Genomic DNA, 24,068 nt, shown 5'->3' with positions numbered 1-24,068 from the left:
GCCATACATGAGGGTTGGTTTCAGCACGCCATTGTGCACTGCTGTTAGACTAAAATAACTTGACAGCTGTCGTAAGGAAATTTCATGGAATAAAACAGTTTTGTTAATAATCACGCATCAAATGAAAACGTCGCTAAATATTACAAGCATCCACACAATTTAAACCTTTTGTCGTGTCAAATTCTACCAAGAACGGGTCGTTCCACGTCGCGTCGCAAGACTCGTCACTGAACGCCGCAAATATCGCATCGCTGGGACAAGCGGCATCAGGAATATGTCTAGGATACGTGGCGTTAGCGATATCTCTCGCCACGTCTTTTGTATCCCAAGTTGGGATAGCGACAAAGTCCCATAAGTCTGTCACTAGATGATATTGTAAAATATAAATATGAATAAATAAAATACAGGGTGTTTTGGTAGCTGAAAAGAGAAGGAGATGGGAAGAGGAATTTCGGGAATTACTTGATTATGCATATCTAGTCATATATTTATTTAAGAGTACATGACTAAATTATTTATTTTTGATTTTAATGCAAAATAATATCATTTACGCAAGCTATATATATAAATATAAATTTAAAAAAATTACAGCAAATTATGTATATATATATATATGTATGTAAATTTTAAGATTTGCTGTGAATTTTATCCAAAAAAAATAAATCAATACCTGAGTTTGTCGCGGCCGTTGGCGTTGCGCTCGTTGCCCACGCCGTTTCCTGCGTCGCGTCGGAGCTGCCCCAGTCTGCGGTCGCCGCTGGGGTGGCCCACGAATCTTCTAAGAATAATAGAAACACGACATTAATAAATAATAACGATTCGAAGAAGGAATTCGTGAAGCTGAAAAGTTGAAAGAGAATTTGCGTGATGTTGAAAATCCTCGCTTTGTTCACGTTCAAACATCGTCTGATACATAGCCTTGTGTTGTTCTGACTCTTGACATTGCCTAACACAAGCATTTGATTCACTTGATCGTACCATGTCTTCTACGGGAGTCCTCGACTTCACATTAATAATATTTAATATTTGGCTAATTTGGCTAATGTTTTCACATCGAATTTCATTTATATCTCCGTTTATTCGCTTTACATGCTCAACCATCTAAGCTTCCCTTTCTCAATCTTACTCATTATGCTCAACATTTGGGAAACACGCCAAACGCGAACCCGACACTTGTACAAGGTCGACATTTACCACATGAGAATCGGTCGTTTCTACGAATGGTTCTTGAGTTTCACTGCTCGGCTGTTAAACCATTTGTCGACCTCTCCCGTGTTTCCTCCCTCCTACAATACGGGTCTCTTCAAGACCCATGCTCACTCCTTCATCTCCTCAAAAATATCTTCCGTACAGCATCCCCAAAGAGGACAAATACCATTATTTGGTACCTACCCTGATGTATGGAAGTGAGGCGTGGAACTGGCAGAGAAAGGATGAAATTAGATTGAATGCTGTTGAAATGAGATCCTTGAGGCGTATGTGTGGTAAAACCATGTGATCAAGAGTGCAAGGCCGATGTAAGCGTAATGAGAAAGATTATGAAAGGGACGCTTAGATGGTTTGGCATGTAGAGCGAATGAGCGAAGAAAGGAGTATAAGGAGAATATTTGATGCGACTCAAGAGATGCCATGTCGAGAGACAGAATAATAGAAGAGTATGTATGAGACAATGTATGAATGTGAATGAGGCAAGAAGTGTGTGGTGTGACCGAGTCGGTTGGCGGTCCGTCATCTCTGCCTACCCCTGTGGCGAAACGGCGTGATGGTTAGTTAATTAGAATACCGCACAAAAGTGGGACAGTTGGGTACGTGATGAGGCGGAACAGAGTGGACAGCGGAAGTAGGACGACTCACCGGGGGCTTCGTCCCACGCGGAGCGACTGTTCTGACTGGAGCTGATGGCCTGGTATTCCGCCTTTTTAGTCTCCCACAACTTGTAGACCTGTAGCAATAAATAGCAATATTAATTATTTGAAGTTTACCATACCTAAAGAATTAACCACTTTATGTACGAAATAGCAAACAAATCTAAAATCATTAACAAGCAGATACATGCTGCTTTTTTGGTACATTGTTCTTAACCTTTCCTTATCTGTGGTGTGTATTTACTACACATTGCTTCTAATAACTTTAATAACTCTATAAATATAATAAATTCTGGGTTCAGATTTTAGGTATTCCTCCGTTATACATTTATGCACTGAATTAAAAAATAATATTTTACAAAGTTTTCAAATTCAATTAAAAATCAGAGTGTTTTGTTAAAAATCGGGAACAAATACACCAATGCAATCAACCCTGTGACACTGTTACGCGAAGAGTGTGCGAGGAAATGACACGCTATTGATGTCCCGCTTTAGTTCGCTATGCGGGAACATCAGAAATCCACACGTCCGCAGTTGTATTTTGATTTAGACCATCGATACCTACGACCGCATAGCTGTGTGTGTGCTAGCCACCAGCTAGTTGGTCGCGGACCGTCGTTAGATGTGGACCCCTCGCACGTTTCTTTAGCATCTGCCGATGGTTTTTTCATGTTTTCAGCAATCAAATTACAATTATTATCACTTTTGATATAAAATATAATAAACATAAGCGATTAGCTATGAATATTCATATTTTTCCGATATTAAATCGCTTATTTTGATTACACAGCACCGAAACGCGTGGATTTTAGCACGGGAAAATGGAATTGGAGAGATAAAATAAAACTGGGGAGGAAAAATAAAGTTGGAGAGGGAAAAACAAGAGTTTTGGAAGGAAAATACAGTTGGGAGGGAAAAAAGTTTGGAAGGGATAAAACAGATAAAAGAAAAATACAACTCCAATTTTCATTTTAATTTTGAAATTTGCCAATTTAAATAAAATTTATATTTAAATTCACCTTTCATTTCTCCATAATTTTAAATTATGGCCAAGAACACCCTTGAAGGGTGAAAGCCAGAAGAACACAGTTTGAAGAGATAATTCGGTTTGAGATGAAGAGTTTGGGTGGGAAAAACATAGTTGGGGGGAAAATAATAAGGTTTGGAAAAGAACACCGAGTTTGGGAAAGAAAATTGAGGACAAAAATCAGAGTTTGAGATGAAAAACAGAGTTTGGGAGGGAAAAACATAGTTAGGGAGAAATATTAAGGTTCGGAAAAGAATACTGAGTTTATGAAAGAAAATTGTGGACAAATATCAGAGTTTGAGATGGAAAACAAAGTGGCGAAGACAAATTATAGAAAGGCCGTGTACCTGATCGCATTTCTCCGACAGCTGGATGATGTTGGAGTTGATTTCCGCAAGTTGATCTTTGTTCTTCTCCACGTCCAGTGTTTTGGTGCCGATTATAGCCTTGGCTGCCTCGATCTACAAAACAAACCAAAAGTGTGATTATCTTGGTGTACAAATAAAAATCTCTTCAACTCTGATACAGCGTTTATTGATAAATCAAAAATCGATTTTACAGTCGCAATATTTACGCGTTTACTATTTACAATACTATAGAATGCGGGCGAAACTAGGTCAAGGTTCCCTAGCGCGATAGTACTTGGCTGGCGGTTTGGAGACTGAATACTGACTGCTCGCTGCGTCGGGCTTATTTATACGATACAGCCGGCGGCGGCAGTAGGTAGGTGGAATTGTAACTAAATCGGAGACACTCGCTCAGTCTGGGCCTTTCGGGAACTTTCGGCGGCGCAGCAATTATGCATAGGCGATAGGCTCGAACCTTCTGGCGAGTTGTCGTAATGTGCCAGACCGACTGCGACGTATTGTCGTAGGTAGGCCGCGTTGTTTACGATTTGTTCTTGGTAGTAATTTGCGAGTAGGTAGGAAAGTAGGTGCTTATAGACAGGTAGGTCATGTTGTTTACGATCAATTCTTGGTAGCAATTTGTAAGTACCTAAGTAGGTCGAGCTGCTTATTATTAATGAGACAATTCTGGATTGTTCTCTTGTCGCCACAAAAGTATTGTCACACACTTCTTGCCTCATTCACACGACCGCTGACAATACGGGGGGAAAACGAACGGACGCGCGGTTTTTTTGGGAGGACGATTCCGCGGCGCTGAGATCGGCTCGACTATTTTATTAATTAAAACGTAGACTAGTTGAGACGAGTTCCAAACGCACCATTGGGGCGATTGAGTTTGTGCGTTGCGTTTTGCCAGACAAATTTATATCAAAAAATGAAAAAGAGCACGCGTATACCATCAACCGAACAAACGTTTTGACTCCTGCGCGAGATCCGCCTGTTCTTTGTTCGAGTGTTGTTGTTTGGTGAGATTAAAATATACAATCAGTTATTTGGATTGTAAAATAGTTTTATTTGTGAGTGTTTTTGAAGTGTAATTCCTTGGAGACTACACTGGATTACCAAGCATGCTGTCGGGGTGACACAAAGATGAATCCTCATTGTCCTTGCGTAGCCTGCCAAACGTTCAATGGATGCTGGTTAATTGAGGATGGCCTCGCGCGCTCCTTCCCACGAATCTCTACCTGGAGCTAACTCATTCGAATTTCGCGGGGACCTGTCGTCACATGCCTGCTCACCGCTGGCGGACTCTCAAAACACCTTGAGAAGTGACAACATGATCAAGGTTCTTCAATGCTTTCACACATTCTGTCCTACTTGTCTTAGCCCCATCATAGCCATGGTGATTGACAAGGGTCCATGCTTTTATTAATATTATTATTATGTGCAGAGCAGGCAGCATTCTGCTGATGCGCTCATATCTGATTTCACAACAAGTTTGCCAGTAATTGAGTTGTTTTAAGTTTGAACTAAGTCCTTTCTTCTCTCCAAATGTGAATCCAATAGAACTTTGAATTGATTTATATTTGTTGCATCGATGACATGTTGTGGGAGTTTGTTCCAAGCATCCACTACTCTATTTGCAAGGAAGTGTTTTCTAGGATTAGATGCAAAAGAGATTTATATTTTTATTAGTAGTGAAGATTTGTTGGATGCTAGGGCAACTGTAATGTCCAGATAAAATCTCGATCAAGTCAACCCTTTCTCTTCTTTCTTGTAAGGTTGGTAATCTTAGTTCCTTGAGTCTATCTTCGTATCGTAGATCTTTCAGAGCTCTTGGTATTTTGTCTCTGTACTCTCTCTAACAGATTTATATCCTTTGCGAAGTAAGGACTCCATATTTGGAAAGCATATTCCAGGAGAGGTCGCACATATGTTTTATATATTTTTATCATGTCCGGTGTTAGGCCAAGGAAGGTTTTCCTGATTAGATAGAATGACATAACATAAGTACTTACTTTATCCTTCAACTGCTTGAGTGTCGTCTCCATGTTATTGAACTTGTTCACGCTGTCCTCTTCACCAGATTTGGCCTGAAACATTAAACAGAAAAAGTTAACACTCAATCACATAAAAAGATTTGAGATTTTTACAGCCAAAAGTATCAATTTTTGGGTTATTTTGCCATGCTTCCTCATTCTTTAGCCAATGTTTTAGCGTTAAAGTGTCCATTATCAGGGAGATGATGGACCCTCCTTTCTATGTGTAACAAATGCACTACATCAACACAACAAATCCGTAAAAACAAATACTGTTTTAGAAACTAGATAAAATTATCTTTCCATTTTATGCATTTAAAATAAACAAAAAAATTCTAATATCAAACGTGAAAAATGTTGTCCAAAACGCTAACCACATTTTTACTTAATTTTCTACTCCAATCGTAGAAAAATTGAGAGAACTCGATATTTCAAAAACACATTTTTGTTTTGTTTGAGGAATTTGTAAGAAAACTGTATCTTCACTTTTATCTCGTTCATATAATAAAAAAAATTTAAAGTTAAACTGATTGTTACGATAGCGGCGCGAAATATGAATTATTCATTTTGGCTAATTTTATGATTTTATTAATGGATTCCAGTATAAATATTTGAGGCGAACTGTAAAGAATTATTATTTGTCTCTGTGTTTCCTCCCTCCTACAACATGGGACTCTTCAAGACCCATGTTCACTCCTTCCTCTCCACAAAAAGACCCTCCACACAGCATCCCCAAAGATGACATAGGCCCTGAGGGAAATTATTTTCTTCAGGGCCTCCTGTGTGGAGTAAATATAAAAAAAAAAAAAAAAAAAACGTCAAAAAAATTATGTGTTTTCCCACGATAGAAAATGAGATAAAAATACTTTTATAAAATATGAACGCCCGGTCTTATATGACCCTCAAACGCTGGAGGGGTTAAATTTCCATGGTTTTCGGCGTTTAGTTTTGGTGTAGGGCGTAAGTAGAGTTTCAATTATGTGGTGTTTCGGTTCATCTCTTCACTGTTTGAATGCGATACACGGTGTCCGGAAACTAATGCCACAAGCTGAAAACTGGTGAATCTGCAACACATAGAGAACCTAAAAAAACTATTTTTTCGATCTGAACATAAAATTTTTTTTTCCTTTATTTTGTGGCAATTAAATGTTTAAAAAAACTTTTAGAACCGGATCTATGTTTCAACACATTTTAAAAGACCTTAAACAGCATATATTCACCCTCCAGTGACTTAAACAGCTGATATTCACCCTCCAGTGACCTTAAACAGTTGATATTCAACATCACATCCGTCTAAACTAAAAACTTACCTTTTTAAGCTGTCGTACCCTTAAATTAAATATACCATTCCTGAGAGAAAGTCCAATTATATCCAATTATGTACTAAATCCTGTATCTAAATTTCGCCAATAAACAATTAGATAATATTAATTAAATGTTAATCTCAAGTGACCTACCAGGTAAGTATTGTACTGTATATTATCTCCATATATAGTTAAGTAATAACATAGATCACTGTAGAAATGTATTATAAGTTTGTACAGCGCCCTTGAGGTGTTTTTGCACAAAAACGGCGCTATAAAAGTCATCCAGGTATTATTATTATTATTATCCAGTGACCTTAAACAGCTGATATTCAACATCCAGTGACCTTAAACAGCTAATATTCACCCTCCAGTGACCTTAAACAGCTGATATTCACCCTCCAGTGACCTTAAACAGCTGATATTCACCCTCCAGTGACCTTAAACAACTGATATTCACCCTCCAGTGACCTTAAACAGCTGATATTCACCCTCCAGTGACCTTAAACAGCTGATATTCACCCTCCAGTGACCTTAAACAACTGATATTCACCCTCCAGTGACCTTAAACAGCTGATATTCACCCTCCAGTGACCTTAAACAGCTGATATTCACCCTCCAGTGACCTTAAACAGCTTATATTCACCCTCCAGTGACCTTAAACAACTGATATTCACCCTCCAGTGACCTTAAACAGCTGATATTCACCCTCCAGTGATCAATTTTTTCAAAATCAACGTAAAAAATTCCAACTTTGGTCTCAATTTACTCGATAACGAAAGCTCAAATCAAAAAAGTTCTATCACAAGATCGACTCCAAATGTGATGTAGATTCACCAGTTTACCTCTTGTACCACTAATTTCCACACACCATGTATAATGCTATTATTATCAATGGAAACATCAAAGGATCATTATAATACGTAATTAAAAGACGGGATCGGATAGAACTTTGGTTCCTGTAATTATGTTGTTATCAGTGGAAACCTAAAAGATTCATAGCATGAAATAAACTATATGAAATGTTCAAAATCTCAAAGCATCGTAAGTTCTTTGACGATTGCGTTGAAATTTTGATACAACGTTGCATTCGAATATATGTCACCTTTTTTTAAAAATAGCGCCAATGTTGGACAAATTTAAAACAAATTCATATGTTGGACGTAAAAACAACACGCGCTATTATTTCTCTATCTGCAGACATAATTAGTCATAGCGATGCGTGGCGGGGCGCAGCAAATTCAGAAATATAACAGTAATAATAATAATAATAATGATTTATTGTCTTCTTTTCTTAGTAACATATGGAGATAATGATATCCTCACTGGGATCTCCCGTGCTGAGGATTTAATAATACGTACCTTGGCCTCCCAATGTGCTTTCTCCTGATTTAGAGCGATTTGTTTGGCGTTTAACTCTTTCAAATTTTGCTTCAGTTTTGACATCTCTTGCATCGAAGTATCGCGGGTTGTTCTGAAATTTAAATCAATAATATAATAAGCAGTAATTGTTGATTGAAGTACTAGTACATATTGAATTATTTGATGGGTTATAGCTCAGTGGTTACAGAGCATCTGAACGGACAACAGAAGGTACGGGTTCAATTCCCGTTTGCGGCATTTATATTTACTCTATTGTATTTTGAGCATATTATAACATAGTAAAAAAAGCACAAAAGACAGGTAACTTTTTCCAAAATTCAAAAAAATTTTAATTATGTAAATATTTTAATGTGAAAACTTTTGGTATTGTTTGTGTTCTGCAGAGATGTGCAAAATGGGTACCCAAAACCATTTGAAATGCAAAATGGAAATGGGTCAAAACTTTTCCATTTGAAAATGCAAAATGGTTTTTAGAAAAGCATTTGAAATGCAAAATGCAAAATACCTATTTTCAAAATGCATTGAAAATGCAAAATGGTTTCTCAGGTCAAACAATCAAAATAATTATAGAATTTTTAAACAATTTTGTCATTTAATAATGGACATCAATGTAGAACAAACATATTACATGATGGTAAATCCAAAAACACCACGACTACAGATTATGAAATCACAAAAAATTTGCACGGGACTAATGTTGCCAATGTAAAAACATAGAAACTGCTATCTAACATTTAATATTACAGCGTCATGGCCCCATGTTCAGTATTTTTTGTAATGGTATCACTCAATTGCCAGGGCTCCTACCAGGGAGCAACTTGACAAATGTAAATTATCTCTCATAGCGAGGTTGAGGACCGACTGATATTTGGGGCTTATGAAGTGATGAGTGGAGATAATAGGAAGAATGTTGCAAAAAAGCATTTAAAATGGAAAATGCAAAATGGTTTTTAGAAAAGCATTTAAAATGCAAAATGGAAAATACCCATTTTGCATTTTGCATTTCCATTTGAAATGGATTTATTTGAAATAAAGCACATCTCTGGTGTTCTGTTTCCATGGATAAAAATCAGATATAGATGTCTCACGATGCCAGTCTTTACTCCGGATGTATTTATCGGGAAGTTCAACCTAACACAATACAGTTTAAAAATGTTGTATTCACAACCCCGCAATCCGTTTACAACGAAAAACGCAAGGGAATGATTCTTTGTTTACGCTAACCGTGTGGGTATCATGTGAGCAAAGCATTACCTCATCCCGTCGATAGTGGCCTTGACATCAGCCACGCTGGCGCGAGTGTCCACGATGCTCTGCGTCAGCACCTTGCCACGCGCCTGCACGGTCGTCAGCTCCATAGTCAGCTGCTGATTCTTGCCCTTCAGCGCCAAGAGCTTCTCCTGCTCCAGGTTGCGCATGGCCTGCAGCTCTTGGGTCCTAAACAAGACGAAAACAACATTACATACTGTCGGGAAGTGAGTTAGCTAAGAGCATCACAGATGCACACATAGAGGGCAGTGCAAAGCTTGCTTGGAAGTCCGCAAGATGGCAGCTAGTAGTCAGTAGTCGCCAGGGCCAGTTAGGCTGCTCGGAGACAAACTTATGTTTTGCAGATCTCATTTAGCCAGCTCCTAGTCAGGTCGACTATCGAGTCACTATTGTAATAAGCGAAGTATCCCTGATTTAACACAAAGAACTTATTCTTCATAATCTCCTTCCACGACAAGTTGGAGAACTGTTTATGGGAACACAACACATTCATATATTATGTGGGTTTCATTTGGCGTCATACTGCCACACTTATAGGCTGATGTATCGGCGGCGATCAACTGTCCATCGCAGCAATGAAAATGGCTGAAGCAGCGGCAGAGTTCAACGGAAGATAATTCTACCACCTATGATAGAAGGGACGATGATTTCATGATGTAAAAGCCTGTACTCCATTTATTATATAATTCAATTCAATTGGTTTAAATATTGTTACAACAGACCGTCAAATTACCCATCTGGTAACCACAGCTATTTATTTATTGGATAATTTGTATAGCGCCGCTTTTGTAAGATATCACCTCAGGGGCGCTTTACAGTTGATGCAGGTATTACAGAAAATATAAATATTACAAAAATAGAGTAAAGTTAAGTTAAGTACAATGAAGTATAGGAACAGGTGACACGAAGATAGAAGATGGAGACTCTGCAGCAAGAATCCTAGGTGGTGAAGAAACTGGACCAGCTGCTGCAGCGAGAGAGTCCACCAACAGTGCCAACACGAGGTTCGTCATCCGTCCAGGTATGTGTCTGCTGCTAATAAAGCGCCGACACAATATCCTCACAGATAACAGATTTTGGCAGCACCGCTGTGACGTTCGATGAATATAGAAGATGAAGACTATGCAGTAAGAATCCTAGGTGGTGAAGGAACTGGACCAGCTGCTGCAGTAAGAGAATCCACCGCGTCCAACAACAGCGTCCAGGTATGTATCTGCTGCTAATAAAGCGCTGACACCTCACATAGACGAGACCCATCTAATACATATTTTTCTTTAATTTTGAAATATTTTGTGTTTGTATATAGAATTACTTTATGTTTGTAATTACTCTTATTTTTGCTTCACTAAAATGTAAATTGTTAACCTCGAAACAGGCTTAGTCCTAGTGAGGTTGATTTTTATGATTTGATGCAATAAATAAATAAATAAATTCAGTGAAATCTCGACCGATCGAATAATCATTTTCTTGCATGTGTCATTTAGATAGAGATTTCAATGATGAAAAGTATAAATAAAAGTGGTCCCAAGTGAGATTCTTGAGGAATTCCGCTAGCAGTTATAAATTGGTTAATAAAGTGATTCCAAGTATTAAAACAGCACAAACCTCTTGCTCTCCCACTCTAGCAGACACTGTCTCTCCATCTCTTTCCTGGCTGCATCTCTCTTTTCCTAAAAAAAATAAAAGAGATATATTTAACCCCTCTGGCATATTCTGTCAGAAGCTCGGAGTATTTCCGCTTTGTAATAAAACCCAAATAAATGGAATACTTCCGAAGGTAACCAAAAACTACGAACTTTTTTTGAAATATGATAAAATACGCTTTCAAATACTATTATCAGAAACAAATTATAAATTTTTGATATTTAAAATTTTTTAAGGCGATGCCATACGTAGTAATGCAAAATCATGTGTTTTTGGTTTGAAAATTTGGTCGCCTAGAAATGTTTCAGATGCTTTAATTAAATACTGCGAGTAGAACACATCTTGGCCTTTGAAATAATCGAGTATCTTTTAGAAAAGTCTTTTTATAAGCCCAGAAAAAAATAATGTAAAGGCCTATGAAAAGTGCTTTAATGTTCAAAATCTCCTACTTACGAACCCATTTTCGGTTATGATTTTATTGTATAATATGGCGAATTAAGTTATTAAATAAAAATAAAAATTTATGCCTGAACATCCACAAAATAAAATAAAAGGCACTTTTTGGACATGTTTTTTTCTTGCATAAATCAAAACAGGCGGATAGTGTTAAGCGGGAATTTAAACCTTATCACCATCTACGTAAGGGTTGTTATTGATAGCGGCTCAATTTAAAATACTACACGACGTAGTGCATCGCCTTAATACAAACATAAAAAAGATTTTTAATGTTCTCATGTTTTTTCTAACTAAAATTAGTGATACAAAAGAAAAACAATGTTTATTAGGCAAATGTATTGTGAAAATAATCAATTCACAAATTTGTCGGAAGCTTTGGTTTCATTTTAATTCTTCTGTGGTAACATTTTACATTTGAATATAAAGCGTGGTGTTTTCTCTTTCTAACACGTTTTAGATCACATTTCTCACCATGGCAGTAAAGGAGACAACGGTTTCTATGAGACGATTTGACCTGTTTCCAAAAAATGAAATATCTAAGTTGATTGTAAGAATTATAAGACCTATTTGCTAGTTATTAACTTGTATTATTTATTAGCTTTTTAAAAAAATCTTGTCTATATACCTTTCAACGTTTAAATCACATACTCCTTAGTTTATTTGTTTTTTTACACGCATAATATGAATGTACGGTCATACTTGATATGTATATTATACTTTGATTTATTTACCATTTCAAGTACTATTATTTAAATTCAATATTAATTACAGCATTGGTTTTTGCCATTACTTATTAGTTAGTAAATTATTTTCCTGTTTTCAGTTTTACTGGTTTGCAACAAACATGAATAATTGTATGCATATACGAATGTACAATGTACAAACTTACTTTATATTTGAAACTTTGCTTTATTTACAATATCAGGTGTTATTATGTATTTGGATTTGATGTTAATCTTAGTATTAGCATTTGATTATTATTTTTTTTGTATATAGTTATGCTATTATCCTTGTATTATGTTACACTTACACACATAAATTTGGGAATTTCCTCTGTAAAAGCCTGACAGGGCGTTAATGAATAATAAACAATAAAGTCGTATGAAGATGTGGGACGATCAAGTGAATCCAATACTTAAGTCGAGCCATGTCAAGAGTCACAATAACAGAATCCAATTCAGTTAATTGTTTTAAAAACATTAGAAAATTTATAATAAAAACACATAAATCTGTTTTTGACCACGATAGTTTTATTTTCACTCTACCGGTTTCGGAAGATCCCTTCAATAAATAATGACTAACTTCAATAAATAATACAATTGAATTTAACATCTATCGTAAACCGACATTCACGGATATAACTATACATAACACGTCAAACCACCCGATATCACACAAACATTCTGCCTATCATTCAATGGTACACCGCTTAGTAAAAATCCCACTATCAGCTGTTAATTTTGAAATTGAACTGTCAAAAATAAAACAAATTGCTCTAAATAATGGTTACTCGACACACTTAATTGATAAAATCCTGAATAAGAAACTTAAACTCATTTCGACGAATACATTTTTATTTGGTACACCTGAAACTAATAATAAAATCATAAATCCCTTTCAATGGCGTAAAATCTTATACATATCCAATTTTTCTTCACTTAGTTCAAAAAATTTGCCTACCCACATTAAACCCGCGTTCTATACTGATAACAACTTGGGAAAATTACTTAAAAATACTAAAGATAAAGATCACAAATTTAGCCACTCAGGCATTTACCAACTATGTTGCAATGATTGTCAATCGTTCTACATAGGTAAGACAACTAGAAATATAAATATTAGAATCACCGAACATTTAAGATGTTTAAATAACAATAATTTTTCGGAGTTTGCCAATCATCTCATTTCCACCGATCATACTTTTAGTAAAGATACAGGGGTTAAAATTCTTCACCGTAGTAATAAAGGCAAAAAATTAGATAATTTAGAAGCACTTGAAATCAGAAAAGCCATCAATAATAACTCCAGTATAATAAATAACCAAATTAATCTGTCTTATAGTCCTATTCTTGACATATTTCCAGTTAACCGCTCTGTTCTTCCTGGAATTCCCGTAATTACCCCTTCCACTTTGTCGACATCTCTCTCAAACACTTAACATTTTCGTATTTATGTGTCAATATTTTGTGTAGTAGATTAGTTTTAAATATTCTCCTGACGAAGGAAGGGATCTTCCGAAACCGGTAGAGTGAAAATAAAACTATCGTGGTCAAAAACAAATTTATGTGTTTTTATTATAAATTATGATGAGCCACAAAGTGAATGCTTTTTACAATTACGCATTAGAAAATTGTTCATTTTAAGGAGAATTACATTTTTTAAAAGAAAGACAAACATTTCCGGGTTACGAATAACCTGACAATATTTGAAAATCTCCTACTACCACCACAGTAAGCGGAAAATGTTGCTTGTGTTGTGATGGAGGACTTAGCCAGCCGAGGAATTGAACACACTACGCCTGGGTGGGACCCAAATGCAATGTCAACTCATCTTACATAAATATAAACATTGGGTATAATTATGCAGAGGAAGCTTCATACTTTAAAATTGATTCACTGAGTGTATGGAGGCATCATAAGGATGCACTATTCCTGTATAAAGTAGTCAACAGTAATATTCAATGCCCAGAGTTGCTAAACAAGATTCAATTCAATCTACATGCGCGTTCAACACGCTCTTGTGTCCTGTTCAGGGTGGATCAATGCAAAACGAACTCTAAGCAGAATTCTTGCCTGAACAGACTATGCAATAATTACAATAGCGTATTATCCAAGGTGGATATTTTCAGTTGCGAACTTACCAAATACAAGAGGTCCATAAAAGAATATTTCTCTGATGGTTTGTGAAGAATCTCTATTGTTTATATTTCTATTACGATTTGTTTTGTTTTGTTAATTTTTAATTTTGTAAATTTTTTTGAATTCATATTCCTTTCTTACAAATTTAATTTACTTATTCCTTATTATGCTGTCTCAGTAGAGGTAAAGTCACAAGGAGGAAATCCATAATTGGTTTTATTTAGGCTATATAATGCTTATGTACAAACTGAAATAAATGTAAACTGTCGATTTTCCGAAAATTAATAAATATCAACTATTCTAGAACTAACAGAGCTTGCCTTCTAAAGGCAGCTTTATTGATGGTAAATATGACGATATTCTTATTGATTCTTTTCAACAGCAAGATAGCTCTCACCACGGCATGACCATTCGCGATTAGTTAGTCCTGCAGGCCAGGAGTTAAACAGTCTATGCTGTGGTAGACGGAGATGAACATTGGGAACATAGAAATGAACGCTCTCCGTGATAGCCGAGTTTTCAAACCATCCACGAGTCAGTCAGAAGAAATGTGTACATCTTTACTGGCCCGAAGACGATTCATACCCATGAGAAATTCAGTAGGAAAGCGCCAGTGATAGTAGCCACACTCTCCTCATGTAGAAAAATCTCTTCTGAACTCTCTCCAACATGAGAAAATACTTGAGCTGATGAGGACTCCAATTATTGACTCACTTTAGTCTGCTCCTTACGAAGGCAGAAGAGTAATTAGTATGTATTAGACGAGGTATGAATATGAGTGCATCGAGATCGAGTTGTTATCTTCTCTGGTTACCCCTGCAAATGGCGTGACTGTTAGTTGCTTTGGCCAATATTCCTACCTGATCTTCTTTCTGCTTCCTCTTGATCTCTTCCTGCTCCCTCTTCTGAATCTCCAATCTTAGCTTCTCCCTCTTTTCCGCCTCCTCGCGCTCTTTCCTCTCCCTCTCCGCCTGCAATTATCATACCAACGTTGTTATTATCATATCATACACAGCGGCCAAGAACAGGTGGTTTCTACGACTCATTCTTATGTTCAACAGCTCGGTTGTAGAATGATTTGCGGGCCTCTGTGTTTCCTCCCTCCTACGACATGGTTCGAGCAACAAGAAACCCAGGTTCACTCCTTCCCCTCCACAGCATCGCCAAAGACGATATAGGCCCTGAGGAAAATTATTTCCACCAAAGCTCTGTTTGGAGTTCTCAGGATTAATTCCATCTTTGGGGATACTGTATGGAGGGTTCTTTTGAGGAGAGGAAATAGTGAATATGGGTCTTGAAGAGATTTTGTAGGAGGGATGAAACACAGAGATCGGCAAGTCGTTCCGCAGTCAAGTAGTTGAACTCTAGAACAAGTATTAAAAAAATGACCCATTCTCGTGCAACAAATATTAGGCGAGCGTTTGACATGTTTCATGACTATGCACCGGTGCCGAAGGGATTAATGACGCCAGTACCTCGAAGCATCTTCCACTGAAATAACGGTAGAACAAGGACAGCATTAGCACCCGACGCCTGTGCTCTAAAGATTGCAATCCGCCAGTTAAGATAGGAGAAACTATCAAACGGGCTGCCCGTTTCTGCACAGATTTAAGGGAGTATTTTGGGGCTCCAGTCCTGAGGTGGCTGCCAAATTCATTGCGATTTTCCATGAAAATCTCAAATAAAATTGTGATTTTCCATAAAAATCTCAGATAAAATTGTGATTTTCCATAAAAATCTCAAATAAAATTGTGATTTTCCATGAAAATCTCAAATAAAATTGTGATTTTCCATGAAAATCTCAGATAAAATTGCAAAATGTTTTTACCCGATTCTGAATACATAAACAAAATGTGTACTAAGGTGAATTTTATTAAACATTTTCAAATATTGAAATGCTTTCTTCTACACATAATCGATTTCAAATACCAGTCTAGGGCCTAGGAGTTGAAAGGCTTCATGTAATTTGGGGACACCAACTTTCTTTCAAATAGGTATAGATAACATTTCTAGGAGTTAAATTGTATTTAGTGATTTGTAGATTTGACATTATTCTAAAACAAATAATGTTATCGTAGTTGCCGTGTAACAAAACTCAGTTATTTTCTATTTTAACACATACCTGTTCTCTTTGGGCCTCTTCCAAAGCAGCCTTGCAAACAAATATAGTATTGTTACATTGTTTATAAATAAAAGCAGAAAAATGAAACATATTGATTAGTTAGCCATCAATCAATCAATCAATCAATCAATCAATCAATCAACCAATCAATCAACCAATCAATCAATCAATCCCATTAATTCATCCAATCCATCAATTCAGCAATGCGACGTACTACCAAACAGATTATAATCGTACTCTCTACTCTAAAATAAAGTCGCTATCTGCGTCTGTCTGTTTGTGCGCTTAGTTCTTCTAAATGACGCAACGGAATTTGACAGGGTTTTTACTATCATTTAGAGAATTTCTTCCGGAATACAATACAATACATGCACATATACCGCATAATACAGTGATAACAAAAGATTTTTATTTTTAAAACAACAAAAACTTTAAAAAATAACATAATACATGGTACATGTAATTTTCCATTTAGATGTACATAATATAAGAAAAGAGAAAAAAAATATACCAGTTTTAAAAGTGCAGATGTAATGGAAATAATAACAGGTTGACAAAGTGTAATTTGCTATGTAATCGCTCCAATGTGATGCCCTTAAATAAATATACAATCTACATAAATAAAATTGTAATTGTTCATTTGTTCAAAATCTTAAATCTCCGAAAGTTCTTTACCAATTGCTTTGAAATTTTGACACAAAGTTGCATTTGAATACGCGTGTGTTTTTATGTGCCTATATTATATAGATGTCACCTGTGACAGGTAAAAACACGCTTTTTTTTTGTTGGAAATAAAAGCAAAATCCTCTATTTTCTATCTGCACCGACAGACTGAGTCACAGAAACGCGTGGCGGGGTACAGCTAGTGCTACATAAAATACATCATTCAGATATTGAAATGAAACTTTAACTTTAGGGCGCACATTGTACACCAGCGTTGTGCAAGCGGGTTCCCTTCAGAGTATCGGACCATCCCATTGTTATATAATGATAAACTTATATTAAATATGTCAATATTTGAGGTGAACTTATTTCCAATTAACTAACTAACCATCACGTCGTGTCCCTGCAGGGGTAGGCAGAGAGGACGGACCGCCAAACAACTCGGTCACACCACACACTTCTTGCCTCATTCACATTCATACATCGTCTCATACACACTCTTCTATTATTCTGACTCTTGACATGGCCCGACTCAAGTATCCAATTCACTTGGTCGTGCCATGTCTTCCTCGGGCGTCCCCGACTTCTGCTACCATTCGCATTTGCATTGTATATTCTCGTTACACTCCTTTCTTCGCTCATTCGCTCTACATGCCCAAACCATCTAAGCATCCCTTTCTTGATCTTACTCATTACGCTTACACCAGCCTTGCACTCTTTGCGGATCTCCACATTTCTCACACATACGCCTTAGGGATCTCATTTCAACAGCATTCAGTCTACTTTAATCCTTTCTCTGCCAGTTCCATACATCAGGGTAGGTACCAGCACTCCATTGTGGACTGCTAGCTTGGCTTCTTTGGACAATGTTTAGTTAGCGCCAACTGCGTCCAGTCCTCCATGAATGGAGTTCCCTGCATTTCCCCTTGTTTCAATATCTCTGTCAGCCTTCCCATCTCTCTAGAACATACTTCCTAAATACACAAACTCATCCACCTGCTCCAAGTATTCCTCAGCAACAACTATATTGCACACTGTTTTCGTACTCTCTCTTTCAAACACCGTGACTTTAGACTTACTTACATTCATCATTAACTCATTCTTCATACATACTTGGTTCATCCTAGACACGAAAGACTGTAGATCTGACATTCTGTTAGAATAGTAATAATAATGATCTTTTAATTGGTCAAACCTTCAACAATCAACCAGGAAAAAAACTAAAAGTTTTCCAATCAAATAGTTGATCGATTCAGTAATCTGTACCAATGACAAACTAATGAATTAATTAAATAAAAATAATGATTTATCAATCCATCAATTGATTCACGATATATAATCAAAACATGATTCAAATTATAATTTTTTTTAATGTGACTACCGCACAAAAATCCCAACTGTTCCCAACCATCTGGAGACAGTGAGACTAAGGTATCCCCAATAGGGGTATTTTTTGATGAGGAAGGTAGTAGGGAGGGGAAGGAGATAGGAAACGAAGATTGGGAATTACCTAGCTATTCAGATCTGGTAACCAAACATTGCTAAAGAAGCCAAGCTACATTTCAATCAATCATCAATCAATTAATTAATCCATTAATCTGTCTATCCATCATTTAACCAAACCATCCAAGTCAGTCTGAATCAATCAATCAACCATTCAATGTATGAGTGAATGAACGGGGCTCACCTTCTCGCGCATCTGCACCTCGAGCAGCGCGGCGCGGCGCTTCTCCAACTCGGCCTGGCCGCGGTCGTAGTTCTCCTTGCGCCTGTCCTCGTAGGACGCCTGGCTCATGGGGCTGCTCACCGAGTCCCTGTGGTGAGTTTACACAACTTTAATTTATGCCAATTCTTTGCCAGCACATAACAGCAAATGCAGCAAATTCAGCAAATGAAGCGAATGAAGGGAGTGAAGCTATTGGAAAGAATTGAGAGATTAAAGCGAATTAATGAAGCGAATGGAGAGAATGGAATGAATAGAGCTAATTAAGCGTGTGAAGCAAACGAAATGAATCAAGCAAATGAAGCGAATTAATGAAGGAAATGAAGCGATTGAATAAAGCAAATTAATGAAACGAATTAGTGAAGAAAATGAAGAGAATGTATGAAGATAATGAAGTAAATGGAGCGAATTAAACAAATAAATGGAGAGAATTGAGTGAAGAAAATGAAGAGAATGTATGAAGATAATGAAGCAAATAGAGCGAATTAAACAAATAAATGGAGAGAATTAAATGAATTAAGCAAATGAATCGAATAAAGTGAATGGAGCTAATTGACCTGTAGGAGAGTATGGCCGCATCATGTGCGACTGTAAAAAATGAAGCAAAAGAAGCGAATTGAATGAATGAAGCGAATGAAGCTAATGAAGTGAATGGAACGAATAAAGCGAATAAGTGAATTAAGCGAAAAAAGGAAATTAAGCGAATGAAGAAAATGAAACAAATTAACAAAGAAGCAACTGAAATATTACAAAATAATTTATGAAAATGTTTTAGTTACCTGAAAGTGGGAGGAATCAGCTCCGGAGGAAGTTTGAAAGGAATGGCTTCTCCGGAGGCGCCCATTTCACACAGGTACATGGCCAAAACAAACTCATCGCAACCTGCAACGTACGCAAATACAAAGAAATTAATAACATAAAGGGGACTATCGAAGAAATGGGTGGAAGCACCACACGCGGGATCCGAGCCGGCCGTACCGTAGGAGTCACAACTTGCCACACCAAACTACATATTGAAAGGTGGGTCAAATACCAGCACTCGAAGAATAGGAGAGGGCATCCGAAATGAGACAATCTAAAGCACTCATAAATGGATCAGACCTTAGATGAACCAGGCAAACAGTCAATATGGACAGTGCAATCGCTGATGAAACTGCTTGAACTACTAACAGGACACTGCCACCTCAGAAGACACATGCAGTAACTGCAATTGTTAATACATCCCTCAAACTACTTGGTTTCATCACTAGAATCACTTCGGACTTCAAAAACGTAAATACCCTTTACTGCTCCTTGGTTCGCCCCCATCTTGAATATGCTTGTGTTATTTGGTCTCCTTTCTATGCTGTCCACATTCGACGCATTGAATCTGTTCAACATCGGTTCTTAAGAGGGATTGCTAGGAGGCTAGCTTTAGAAAAAGGCAAATACTCATATGATGAAATTGAACTAACTCTAAACCTCTCTCCTTTGGAAGTCCGTCAGGAAAGAAATGACCTCATTTGCTTCTTCAAAATTATAAATGGTATTATTGATTCACCTACTCTACTGCAACTCATTCCCTTCAATATCCCCTCGCACAGGCTCCGAAATAATGAACTGCTCTTCCTCAACCATCATTCGACAAATTATGGATATTATTCACCACTGTTCAGAATGTGTAGACTGGTCAACTCAAGTCAAAACCTTCACTTTTTTGGGATAAGTCTGAATGATTTTTGCCAGTCGCTAAACAAGTGATGGAATATTATAAGTGTCCTGTGGTCCTGACGTATTCTTGACTTGATTCGACTTGTCACTTTATTTTCTTATGTTATATCTACCATATGTCTTTGCTTTCATGTACCTTTGTCTACTCCTGTATTTTTCATTTTATTTTATTCGTGTTATTATTTTGTAATTTGGACGATGTCCGTCAATAAATAAATAACAGTTGTTGGGAGTGGAAAACAACAGATGCAGGAAATGTGAAGAGGATGAAGAGACTCCAATTCAACTATGGTGCCAATGTCCCGCCTAAATGGGAAGACACATTGCAGAGCCAGGAGACTTGGTGAACTTTATCAAAGGAACATATTGGTGGGGAAGCCTGACTTACTTCACCACATGCTAGAAAGACTCACCGAGGTTCCCGTCGGAGTCGAGATCGGCCAGCGCCCATATCCTGGCAAGAGTGGCCTGCGGCAGGCGCGACTGCACCATAATGTTGCGTGCCTGGGGCCCGCTGAGGAAGCCCGACTTGGCGCGGTCGGTGCTGTTGAAGAGCTGCGTGTACTTCAACTTGGAGCCTTGCGGGATGGCCCACTCCAGTGCTTGAGGAATCGACACCAGCCCTGCAATTTTTTTTCATTTGTGACAGCTTAGCAAAATTATATGATAACAATAGTTCCATATGAAAAAAATATTTGTAATTATTTTGAATACTGCATTTTTAAAAAAAAATTTTTTTTTTTTTTAAATTAACTCCACACAGGAGGCCCTGAAGAAAATAATTTCCCTCAGGGCCTATGTCATCTTTGGGGATGCTGTGTGGAGGGTCTTTTTGTGGAGAGGAAGGAGTGAACATGGGTCTTGAAGAGTCCAATGTTGTAGGAGGGAGGAAACACAGAGGCCGGCAGTTCGTTCCACAGCCGAGCTGTTGAACTTAAGAACGAATCGTAGAAGCGACCCGTTCTCATGTGACAAATGTCAACCGTGTACAAATGTTGGGCGCGCGTTTGGCGTGTATCCCGACTACGCACCGGTGCCGAAGGGATCAATGACGCTAGTTCCTCAGAGCATCTTCCATTGTAATACCGATAGAACAAGGACAGCATACCTACCTGACGCCTGTGCTCTAAAGATTGCAGTCCGTTTGTTAAGATTGGGGAATCTATCAAACGGACCGCCCGTTTCTGCACAGAGTCAAGGGTTTTTTTCAGGTATTTAGGGGCTCCGGACCAGAGATGGCTGCCAAATTCGACAGCAGGGCGCACTTGCGATTTGTACAGGGTCAGCAGTTGTGTACTATCTGCAGTATCTGCGGGCCCTGTACAGTACGCCCAGCTTCCGAGAGGCCAACTTTACTCTGGCTTCGATGGAGCCCCCATACCTGAGCTGGTCACTTATAGTTACACCAAGCATATCAATGGAAGGCCTGTTCGGAAGATTGCTTCCGTTGAAGGAGACTAGATTATCATTTGGATCCCTTTTAGACGTAATCAGACAGGATTGGGTCTTTGAAACATAATATTTATTTAAAAAATAGTGCAGGTCGGTATAAATACCTTGAGAATCCGTTGGACTTTGAGGCATGGACAAATTACCCGGGTTAGTAGCCGGGTTCGGCATACCTGCTCCCATAATACCGGAGTTATTCAACGAACCAATCGCCGAGTTATTCAACAAACTGATCGGCGAAACTATCGCTTTTGGCGGGCTCTGGATTGACTTTATCGCAGAGATATTGCTTATATTGTTTACGTTCGCGGTGGGCTGCGTCGTGATTGGTGCATTCGTTTGGCCAATCAGAGACAGCGGGGTCGAAGTGACCAATGGCGGGCTGCCAATTAATGACTGAACTGCCGGTAACGGCGGAATAATCGGAGCCGACGAAATCAGCGGTTGATTGATGGCTTGCATCATGGGTTGATTCGGCTGCATCATGGATTGATTCGACTGCATCATGGATTGGTTCGGCTGCATCATGGGCTGATTCGTCTGCATCATTGGTTGGTTCACCGACATTGGTGGCATTCCGGGAATTAGAGGTTGGTTCTGCGGCATCATGGGTTGATTCGACTGCATCATTGGTTGATTTGGCTGCATCATTGGTTGATTTGGCTGCATCATTGGTTGGTTAACCGACATTGGTGGCATTCCGGGAATTAGGGGCTGGTTCTGGGGCATCATGGGTTGCATTCCGGGTATCAATGGCTGGTTTGAAGGCATCATCGGTTGCATTCCTGGAATCAATGGCTGGCTTGCTTGCATCATAGGTTGGGTTGCCTGCAATTAATAAATATTGTTAGGAAATTGATTGAATAAACAGATCTATTAAGAAATTGATGCAGGGTTGAATCGATCTATCTATCTTATCAAATGAGAATGAGTCTATTCAACCACTCGGTTATGGAAGCATTTCCTCCCTCCTACAACATGGGTTTCTTCAAGACCCTGGTTCACTTCTCCCTTTCCTAGAAAGACCTTCCATACAACATACCCAAAGCTGGGCAGGAATTTGGTGGTCAGTGATGTATGAATCAATCCCTCCCACTGCGGTGAAGGGCAATGCCTGATGCCTTGGCACCCCCGCTAAGTCACCAAATATAGCCAACCACTTGGGGTGACCTATGGCAGAGGTGTTGCTCATTAACTAACTAACTAACCATCACGCCATTTCCTGCAGAGGTAGGCAGAGATGACGGGCCGCCAAACAACTTGGTCACACCACACACTTCTTGCCTCATTCACATTCATACATACTCTTCTATTATTCTGACTCTTGACATGGCCCGACTCAAGTATCTGATTCACTTGGTTGCGCCATGTCTTGCTCGGGCCTCCCCGACTTCTGCTACCATTCACATTTGCATCATATATCCTCCTTACACTCCTTTCTTCGCTCATTCGCTCTACATGCCCAAACCATCTAAGCGTACCTTTCTTAATCTTACTCATTACGCTTGCACTTTTTGCGGATCTCCACATTTCTAACATGATCTTTATTGTTAAGTTCGGCAATTATTTTAGTTATATTGTGACTGCTGTTTCATATATTATAGTGATTTATTTTTGGGGTATTATGCCGTGTTGCGCTTCCTCCTTCTTTAGCCAACGTTTCGGACAGCATTACAGTGTCCATCATCATCATTCATCATTAATTGATTGAGTGAATGATTCATTGATTCACTGATTAATTCGTGGATTGATTGATTGATTGGGTAATGATTAATTGATTAATTGATTAGTTGATTGATTGATTGATTGATTGATTAATCCCACCCAGTACAACTATAACTGACCTGCATGGGTGGCATGCCCGCCAGGAGTGGCTGGAAGCTCTGCGCGGGGCTCTGCGCCGGTACAATGGGCTGCACGGCCTGCACCGCCGGCGGGGTGATTGCCTTCATCTGCGGGGGGCTCGCAGCACCTGACAAATTAACTTATTTTAATGTGACATAGTGAATTGAGATCCCTGGGGCGTACCTGTGCTAAAACCAGGCTGATGTATGTATATGTGCATAGCACGATCGAGTGAATCAGATACTTGAGTCGGGCCACGTCAAGAGTCAGTATAACAGAAGAGTATGTATGAGACGATGTATGAATGTGAATGAGGCAAGGAGTGTGTACCAAGACCGAGTTGCTTTGCGGTCCGTTCTCTTCT

At 38.3% G+C, this 24,068-nt stretch overlaps 1 protein-coding gene across 1 annotated transcript in view; it reads right to left on the bottom strand.

Moving 5' to 3' along the window:
* Dap160 (dynamin associated protein 160) overlaps positions 1-24,068 on the bottom strand; it is a 78,618-nt gene that overhangs the window by 43,049 nt on the left and 11,501 nt on the right. The window contains exons 5-18 of the mRNA XM_089641664.1: positions 23,704-23,831; positions 21,967-22,687; positions 20,824-21,033; positions 19,480-19,582; positions 18,665-18,791; positions 16,315-16,344; positions 15,053-15,163; positions 10,840-10,904; positions 9,220-9,402; positions 7,945-8,056; positions 5,258-5,332; positions 3,240-3,353; positions 1,855-1,942; positions 671-778 (exon numbers count right to left, since the gene is read on the bottom strand). Of these exons, the coding sequence (XP_089497790.1) occupies positions 671-778; positions 1,855-1,942; positions 3,240-3,353; positions 5,258-5,332; positions 7,945-8,056; positions 9,220-9,402; positions 10,840-10,904; positions 15,053-15,163; positions 16,315-16,344; positions 18,665-18,791; positions 19,480-19,582; positions 20,824-21,033; positions 21,967-22,687; positions 23,704-23,831 (2,175 nt within the window). The remainder of the gene's footprint in view (positions 1-670; positions 779-1,854; positions 1,943-3,239; positions 3,354-5,257; positions 5,333-7,944; positions 8,057-9,219; positions 9,403-10,839; positions 10,905-15,052; positions 15,164-16,314; positions 16,345-18,664; positions 18,792-19,479; positions 19,583-20,823; positions 21,034-21,966; positions 22,688-23,703; positions 23,832-24,068) is intronic.

This window comes from Hesperophylax consimilis, chromosome 17 (genome assembly GCF_061612785.1).
Source record: "Hesperophylax consimilis isolate HC1 chromosome 17, BYU_Hcon_1.0, whole genome shotgun sequence".
Lineage (NCBI taxonomy): Eukaryota > Metazoa > Arthropoda > Insecta > Trichoptera > Limnephilidae > Hesperophylax > Hesperophylax consimilis.
Note: the sequence above shows the minus strand (reverse complement) of the source record. Positions and strands in the feature narration are given on the sequence as shown.